The 9,659-nt window shown below is 36.5% G+C and overlaps 2 protein-coding genes across 2 annotated transcripts; both read right to left on the bottom strand.

Annotated features, from left to right (window-relative positions):
* Positions 1-796: 796 nt before the first annotated feature.
* On the bottom strand, positions 797-7,333 carry LOC128257586 (catalase). Its single transcript, XM_052988656.1, is given in 4 exon segments — positions 797-1,570; positions 1,903-2,553; positions 2,555-2,824; positions 7,118-7,333. Coding segments are annotated over 4 exon segments (1,521 nt in total). The 5' UTR covers positions 7,175-7,333; the 3' UTR covers positions 797-1,027.
* Positions 7,334-7,881: 548 nt separating this feature from the next.
* LOC128257589 (uncharacterized) lies at positions 7,882-9,287 on the bottom strand. The gene is made up of 2 exons (XM_052988661.1): positions 9,207-9,287; positions 7,882-9,150 (listed from the first exon to the last, which is right to left on the bottom strand). Exon 2 carries the CDS (start codon positions 9,145-9,147, stop codon positions 8,437-8,439), a length of 711 nt encoding a protein of 236 aa, XP_052844621.1. The 5' UTR covers positions 9,148-9,150; positions 9,207-9,287; the 3' UTR covers positions 7,882-8,436.
* Between the last annotated feature and the right edge of the window lie 372 nt (positions 9,288-9,659).

The raw sequence follows: 9,659 nt of genomic DNA, 5'->3' as shown, positions 1-9,659 counted from the left end.
GTATGTTTACAGTATGTGCATAAAGTTAAAAAAAATTAGCAATAACAAGAGCGGCAAATTTTATTCCTTCACGAATAATTTTCATATAATTAACGGCAAATAATGGTTAAAAAAAAAAGTTTAGATTTTAAAATTTGTACTGCTTACTTTATGCACATCAGTTTTGTCAATTTATTTGGAATTCAAAGAGCGCGCTCTCGATAACTCGATAGACTTCTCCCTTAGAGATGGAATACTTTGTGCAGTTGTACATTTACTGGTATTTTACATTCACAGTTTTTTAGTCACTGGAAACCTGTTGCTGATTTAAGCGAAACGTTAAATTTAACATTTCGTTAGCCTGTGGGAACTCTAAACAATTTAAATATCTAAAAAATGGCTAGGTAACACCAAAATTATATTTTGATGACTGAGAGGACGGTGTTAAAAGGTTAAGTAAATATCAGTGCAATTAAAAGCAACAATTATTATTAAACAGATTAATTAAAAATTATAACTGTACTGAATAGAAACAAAACTTAAGTAAATTGGTAATAATGATTTACCATTTAAATGGGTTTGCTTCCTTCATAAAATATACAACATTTATAATTAATTTTAAATTTTAAAACTATATCAAGCTAAAATAGTGTGCTTTCTTCAAATATAAATATTAAAGAACATTTACTAACAATTAAAGCTAAAAAGAATATGTTGTATATGCTTTTTAGATTGCTAAAATAGTTATCTTTCTTAAAAGCTTTTTAAAATTGTGCAAGCAACTAAATTTCACCAGCTAAAATAAAAATAGCCCATATTTTTATCAAAAAATAAAGAATTTATTATATATCCATTGCATATAATTGTATTTCGTGTATAACTAAGACAATTTTGAATATCAAAACAAGACAAGACACAGTATGTGGTTAAATCAATTTTATCCCGCAACCAAAGAGCCGAAAAGCGTTCGGAGTGGGTATCGTTGTGGATTAATCGTAATTAAGGCCAAACACCAAATCGAATTTGAGGCGATTGCGGTTCCCTCTGCTTAAAACTTCGAGGACTTGGCCAGGTTAAGTTCTTCGGTCAACATGCGACCAAAATCGGCATGCACCAGGGTGAAGTTCTTGACGGCTCGTTCCTGCAGGAACTGGCTGGCGTTGCTCAGATGACCGGCGATGTTCTGCACCAGACGCTTCTTGGCGCACTTGTCCAGAGTGTGCACCCAGAAGTCGGTGACCTGGCCAAAGTTGTCCTCCGTATCTCCGCTGCTGTAGCGGTAGACATCTCCAGTCACCGGGCAGCATGACGACAGAGCTCGGGCTCTTGGGCATTCCTGGGGTCCGTTGAACGAGTTCGGGAAATAGTTCGGGGCACCGTCCTGGTTGTCAGTGACGTTCATGGGTCCATCCCGCTGGTAGTTCGCCACCTTCACCTTGTAGGGGCAGTTCACCGGAATCTGCAAGTAGTTGGGTCCCAGACGGTGGCGATGGGTGTCCGAGTAGGAGAACAGACGACCCTGGAGCATCTTGTCCGGGGAGGGCTCAATGCCGGGCACCATATGAGCCGGGCTGAAGGCAATCTGCTCCACCTGAAATTTAAAGAAATAGCCAACGATTAGTAAAATATAACCACAACATAACCGTAGATAAGAATTAATTAATTCATTAATAATAAACTTGAAAATACTCCTGACCAAAACTTTATAAAATCTTAAAAAAAAAAAATCCGTCCCAACGAAAAATTTTTTAGTGGTATATACGTAATTTAAATGTCGTACTCTACCAGAATTTTCTAAGCTAGTGTTACTTTTAAAGTAATTTCTTTGCTCAAAAAATCTATATTGAATTTTTTATAAAATTTCCCCTTGAACAAGTATAAAAAATAGCGCAATAAATATGATAATTGAGTAGGGGAACAAACCTCAGCAAAGTAGTTTTTGGGATTGCGATCGAGCACCATCTTGCCGACGGGAATCAGAGGGAACTCCTTCTGCGACCAGACCTTGGTCACATCGAACGGATTGTACTTGAACTTCTTGGCCTCCTCGAAGGTCATAACCTGGATGTACATGGTCCAGCTGGGGAACTTGCAGGTCTTGATCCTGTTGTACAGATCACGAATGCTGTAATCCGGATCGGTGCTGGCCAACTGATCGGCCGTCTTCACGTCCAGATTCTTGATGCCCTGGTCCGTCTTGAAATGGAACTTGGCGTAGATAGGCTCGCCCTTGGCGTTGATCAACTTGAAGGTGTGGGAACCATAGCCGTTCATGTGGCAATAGCCGTCGGGAGTGCCGCGATCGCTGAACAGGAAGCACACCTGGTGAGCCGACTCCGGACGCAGGGTGAGGAAGTCCCAGAACATGTCCGGATCCTTCAGATGAGTCTGCGGGTTGCGCTTCTGCGTGTGAATAAAGCTGGGGAACAGGATCGGGTCACGAATGAAGAAGATCGGTGTGTTGTTGCCAACCAAATCCCAGACGCCATCGTCCGTGTAGAACTTGATGGCGAATCCTCGGGGATCACGGGCCGTATCAGCCGATCCGCTCTCACCACCCACGGTGGAGAATCGCTACGGCCAGGGGAGTGCGCTTCTTCACCTTGTCGAATATCTTGGCGGCACAATACTGGGAGATGTCGTGGGTCACCTCGAAGTAACCGAAGGCACCAGCTCCCTTGGCGTGCACCACACGCTCCGGAATCCTCTCCCTGTCGAAGTGCGACATCTCGTCCAGGAAGTTCACATCCTGCAGCAGCACAGGACCACGAGGACCCACCGTCTGTGTGGCATCCTTGATGCCAATGGGTGCTCCATGTCCAGTGGTGACAGCTCCCGGTGAGACCTTTTTTTAAAAAGGAGGGTAAAAAGCAACATTAGTTTTATTTTTATTATTTTTGTTACAAAAATTATATATATTTTTGTACGTCATATACAAATATAATTCATTTGTAACAGAATCACACATTTAAGCAGTTTTTTTAATTAAAATTATAATTTATTTATTCGTTTTACTTATTTTTGAATTTGGTAAACGTGGATGCAAAGTGCAATCCTCTGGCTTTTCGTTATATAATAATGCCGGTTTAAAGTGTCGCCTAATCTTATCGGTTCGTTAGCGATAATTCTTTTTTGGGGTGCGGACTTTAATTTTTTTTAATTTATAATCGTTGGGCTGCCACGAAAAACATAAACATAAAGATTGCAGAGCTTTATCTCTCCAAGGGGGGTCACTTTAGACTCACTTTGGCAGTGCATAAATATTAGCTTGGAATATTTGCTAAAAGGAAAAGAGAAACCACTTGTTGCTTAGTGCTAAAGGCTTTAAAAGCTTTAATATATAGAATTAAATGACAAAGCATAGGTCTTATGTAGATTATATAATTGATGTCGAAATTAACGTGCTTTTTTATCGAGAAAACAATTTTAGTATTAAATAAATTGATGGTTAAATTACTGCAGAACGGTATATATTCAAAATCATTTATTTTATTGTGTTTTTCAAAACATAAAGATCAATTAATTGATATGTTCCGTTAAGCAAATAAAACTTGATTGTTTGAGCTGAAATTTCAATTAGCTTACTAACTGTCCGCCATTTATCACCCGATCTGATCTGTGTTCGCTAAAGTGTCTCCATCAACGTCTTCCTTGTTTTCAATTAATTACCCCGGAGTAATCAGACACCGCCCCTTAATCACCTTATCGTTTATTTCGCATGCAAGCCAACAACTCATTATAAAGTTAACTCATCCAACAATTTGCAAAACTGTCACCGGCTTAATGCGCACTGTTTAGCTAATGTATTTGATACCTGACAACGCCATGCGAAATTCTAATTTGAAAGCATTTCTAGAACAGTGCATATAGAATTTTATATAGAAGGTTGTTAATCAAAGTGAAGCCCCTGGTGATGTGTCAAACATAAAAATTTAGCTGCTGTTTGTATTTAAGAACAAAGTGTGGTAGATATCACTTAAGGTGGGGATTACACCTAGAGAATGTTTACTTTTTAATTGCTTAAGGAATTAGTTTGCTATCTACATATATTATAAGATCTCACTTTTTAGAAGTCGAATGACTAAAAAGGTGCAAGATATATTATTACGTTAAAGTAACCATTTTACTTTATATTATTATTGTTAATATGTTCACTGTTAATTGCGTTTAAAAAAAAATAAATAAATACAAGTTTAACAAGAAAAAAACAGCCAAATATAAAAATATACGCCTTCATTATCAGTCTTGAGTTAATATTCAAGTCACCTTTTAGTTCGGCAGAATAAGCTCACCTGTTTGTGGACACTCCTTATAAATTCTTAATTTTCTGGACACTTCTATATACATTTCTAAAGCTTTCTGCACTCGCTTGCTCTTTTTGTTTTTTTTGCCCCGATTCAATCAGAATGGTTTTGCACTTTGAGACAACAATGTGGGGCCACTTCAGGGGACCGATACGAAAAGTGAGGCAAAACCGGGAATGCCATTGAGAGACGAGGAGCGATCCCCGCCCTAACAAGTCAATCTGGTTCCTATCAAAGCCTCCTTGCTTATGTGGTTGTAGATATCTCCAGGCAAAGAGCACACTGATAAGGGAACCTCACTCGATCTCGAACAAGAATGCAAAATACACAGCACACAGGAAAGTTTTTAATTGCAACTTGTCAAAAGACGGCAAACAACACTTTAATGAGGTAGCCCTATAAGATCAGTGCATCTGATAAATATTACTAGAGAAAACATTGTAGACTAGATAGCATTTATCAAAAAAAAGCTGAGTCATAAGGTACTTTGATTATTAAAAACATGTGATGTCAAAAGATGTTTTATTTTAATATTAACAAGATGATTTAAATTTAAGAAATTGGGTTGACAATAATACATTTAATTTTGAAAATACCTTTACAAACAACTAACGGAAATCTCCCTTGCATGCTAGTAAAAAAAAAATGTTATTAGAAAATTTAAAAATTGTAAAATTTAAACATCCTTTTTAAGTTTGAATAATAAAGAAAGTAAAGTTATTATCTAAATATGTGTTTGCTCACGATTATTTCAAATACGACCTTCCGTAATAACACACATAACATAAAAATATTTGTTCCTTGCATTTTGGATTTTCTTGTAATTAAACTACAACTGATTTCAAGATTCTTAAAGAACAAAGAACCTAGTTGCCATGATTATTCAGCGAAACAAAGGCAAACATTTAATTGCCTGACAGAATGCAGTTTTCACAGTTTCGTCATAGAAGGTCAAAATCGACTAAAACAACACGAACCAACCAACTGTGGAGCTCTCTTTTCTGGGTCAGTTCGAAACATTCTCACATACAGTCGGTTGCAAATGGGCGTTCCAGCTCCGTTGCATAACCAAATTGGAGAAAGAAAATTTGCGCTGACTTATGGCTGGCAAACGCATTTTCCCCAGTCGGTCTAGCCATTTCAAACTCAATCCAAAACGGGTTTTTGGCCGGGTTCGTTGTCACTTGATCGTCGAAGCCCAATGCAACCAGTTTATGCAACATTGAGCCGGTCGCCGCAAAGTCCATTGACTCCCAGCGAATTTTCCAACCTCAAAGCGGGGCAAACATCGTAGTCCTCTAAAAGTTCATGCTTATATCTATATATAAAACAAACTATTGGTAATTGTTTGTTTTATAAAATTTCGAAATAATTGGTTTCGTGACTCAATGCACTATGCATTTAATACCGGTGATGCGAAACGAACTATTTTACTTTACGCTTATTAAGGAATATGGTACTCAGAAAAACTTGTTCTACGTTTTTGTTTTAGATTACTAAATAAATTTCCAAGTTTTTATTATTACGGCACTACAGGCCAAGGTGAAAATAATACAAAATCATATCACTTTTTTGCCCGGAATAACTTTTTTATCCTTGCTTTTTACAGGTACTTCCACACAAACATACAGTTAATTATTTATTTTGCAATTTAAAACTAAATTAGGTTTTATAATAGAATGTTGGAATATTGTTACTATCCCAAGTGCTCACCCAACAATGATTATACGTCCGATATATCTAATCTATTTGGGGCAATTACTTAGCTGTTTTTTCGATGCTTATCATATCAACTGGAAAAATCGCTATGCAGAATATTTCATTTCATTTATCGATTATAAAGGTGACATGAAAATGGAAAAAACCCTTGGAATAATGAATTCTATAAATATACACATTCTATGAATGGGGACAATTTATGTTTTTTTGTTTTGGTGACTTGTTTTAAATATGAAATTTTAATATTATTAATTATCAGATAATGTTCTTAGCCTAAAATTTTGGGATAAACAAGAAAATTTTTGAATTTTTTCATTCCATTTATGCCTGTAGAAATTATAAACATTTTTGGGAGCATTAAAAGTCGAATATTCTAAGTGCTACAAATCTAAAGACAAACAAAACAATATTTGTTTAATACTCTATGAGGGCACGATTTTTCAATTAAAGTCATGTATTTAATCTCTGTGTGTTGAACCAAAAGCGAAAGCGAATAATTAACACGAGAGTGCAAACCAACAAATTCAAATAAGTAAAATCTAATGCACAGTGCAAGTGCCAAATGAAAATGGAAGTGCACAGTGAAAACAAAGGCGGAAAATGAAAATAAACAAAAACCAAAGGTTAACCAAGGTTGCAAAAAACGCAAAACAATAGGAAAAACAGCCGTAAACTTTGGATTAGGGTAAAAAGAAAACTTAAGAGAAAATATAACCTAAAACAAAAATCGGATTAAATACAGAAACTACAAATCCAATAAGAAAAATTGCCACATTGATAAGGTTTATCAGCTCAGTTCCGATAAGATTCGTATAAATAAATAGAAGAGAGAGCAAGAGAGAGAGAGATGGAGATATCGAACGTTCTTGAACTTTGAACTGTGGTGAAACCGCTTTCGAAATATCTCGCATCTTTCAAAAAGCCTTTGTTGCTTTTTTGCATTTTTAATTATTAATGAAAAGTACAGACTCATAGCATTCGTTGCTTTAATTGCCTTGTTATTTGTTTGTTTTATTTTGAACAATGTTTTTCCCTTCTCTTTTTTTCCTCTTCTTTTCCTGCCGGCACACACAAACACACTCGCACCTCTCGCTCTCGCACACCAACGCACTCACCGTTTGGCAGTTTTTGTAGTCAATCAACTGATTCGATGCCGCATCGCGTTCAGCCATTTTTCTTCAAATTTTGGATATTTGCTCAATGGGATAACCAGAATTTTGATATGCTCGACTTGAACAGAAGTTGGTTTTCAGCCGCTTTTGAATTTGCTGTTGATCGAGTCGAGAATTCTGTCAACTAAAGCAACTGCAGCGCAGTTTCGTTTGTTTTTATAGCCAGCACGTACTTGTTGTTGCGCAGGGTTGTCAAGTGCGCCAAAAACATCGATATTTCTGCAGTTTAGCCGTTGCATTTTGTAATCGATATCCATTGGATTCTTATTCTTAGAAATTTGTATTTTTAAAGATTTTATGATATATATTTGAAAATAATATCTTCCTTGACCGAGACTGAGACTTGCACAAGCCGTCGAAACAGCTGTTCTTTGATTGGATTTGTATATAAATAGAGTTAACTCGTCGAAACAACTGTTCTTTGATTGGATTTGCTTGTAAAAGCTGTTTCCAATTTATGTCAGATTTTGGAAAGTCATAAAGGAGGGAGTAGTATTATTTTGCGTAAAAAAGGAAACATATTTTGTGGTTTATTTTTTTTTAACAAAACATTTAATATCTATTCCTAATAAGGAATTTTACCTTATAGAAAACAAATTTAAGAATATTGTGTTACATTTTCATGGAGATTATTTAACAACACGGTAAAGGCAGGAATCTCTCTGGAGCTTAAAGTTTTTCAACAATATATAAAGAGCCACACAGAATTTAAGAGTTGTTTATTGACAGATGATATTTTTATTTTCTAATATAATTAAACTTGTTGTTAATTGGACTAGTCCGTAGCATGCTTAGGTACCTCACTATTTATATTTTTAAAGCTCAATAACTCAGTCCATTCTTCAGTTCATTGCTAGCAGGAATACATGTTTCAATATTATTATAAAAACTTATTTTTAAGTTCACATCCTATAATGGGCACATATTAGTAAATACTTGCTTAATAATAGAAAATAAATACTGTGTACACGCTGATATGTTAAGAACGAGTCAACTTGCAAAAATTAATTACAATATGCCAGCATTGTTTCATCCAGAAAAACCATTTATAAAAAAAGGGAATGAGGTTTTTACAAGCTGTTTCGACCAATTTTTAAATGACACAGTAAAGTTAAAAAAAGGATTTAAAGTTATGTCGATTGAGAATTAGAAATGGAATTGAACAGATAAACATTGTATGGAAAATGCAAATTTGGCTTCCAAACAAAACAAAAAGAGGATTCAAATAGCTTTAGTTGTCTTTCGGATAACCATCTATCTAGCTATCCTCCCGTGGTTCCAGCCAAATATATGTCCATGGCCTTCTTGTTTGGGTGCACAACCTGGCGCCTCTTTGGTATCGGCTGGATGTGCGGCAGACGAGTGCCATTCACGGCGTTTAGACTCAGATTGGAGTTGGCATCATAGTCATCACTGATGGACGTGTCCGTGCTCGGGGATACCAATACAGGGCGTGGCCTTTTGGGCGATGGTGCCTTGTGGGTCTTTTCGGCCTGGCGCTGTCTCTTCTTGGCCGCAGCAGCACTCGTGGTGGGTCTATCATCTGACGAGGATATTGACAAATCCGCTGTGGGATTTTCGGAACTAGTATCGGACCGTATGAGCGGCTGATCGATGCACTCTGGCAGGGTGGACTTGGACCGTCCTGCCGGGATCACCGACACTGCGGAGCCGGAGTCTTGAGAGGAATTAACCCGCTGACTGCTGCTGGCATCCGAAATGCTCTCCGCCTCCCTGTTGAGAGCATGTTGCTTGGCATGGTCGTTCTTAACGTTATATAACCGGACAAGAGATGAATAACAAGAACGGCACAGAAGTGAACCCTCGATAAGTTCAGAGGAAAGCTTTTTGGCAAAACGCAGCAAATACGGATTTGTCAATTTACGGTACGGAGTTCTCAATTTGTGAGTGCCCAGTCCGCAAAAACGCATCTCCGTCGGACTTTGAGCTGCTCCAGCTGCATCAAGATCCATTTCCTATGAATAATAAGACAAGTTATTTTACCTTTTCTATCCTAAAGTCACACACTTACTTGAATATTGCCGAAATCAAAGCCAAATCCAAACAAACGCAACAATCCCGCCGGCAACTTAGAAATAAAGTGTGCCGTATATTTATTTCAAAAATTTACCAGAAATACCAAACACAATAAGAACCGAAAATATACATTTTATACCAAAAATAGATAGTTAACCTGGAGTAAAATAAAAACAAAAGTGATTACTAATTATTTTTTAATTATATACGGGCAGATGAAGTAGTTAAATTTTAAAAATCGAACTTCACATTGTTTGAACCTCACGTTTTGGTAATGATAATCTATAGAGATGGCATCAAGTGACTAAAATTTTAAACTTTTAGGGCTTATAGTAAATTTATAACTAATTGGTATATGTATGACTTTTTTAAATTTCTTGTTTTATTGAACAATTCTTTACTTATTTTTACTTTTCAATCTTAAATATACCAAAAAGTATAATTAAAG

This window comes from Drosophila gunungcola (genome assembly GCF_025200985.1).
Source record: "Drosophila gunungcola strain Sukarami chromosome 3L unlocalized genomic scaffold, Dgunungcola_SK_2 000002F, whole genome shotgun sequence".
Lineage (NCBI taxonomy): Eukaryota > Metazoa > Arthropoda > Insecta > Diptera > Drosophilidae > Drosophila > Drosophila gunungcola.
The sequence above is the reverse complement of the archived record's forward strand: the minus strand, read 5'-3'. Positions and strand labels throughout refer to the sequence as shown.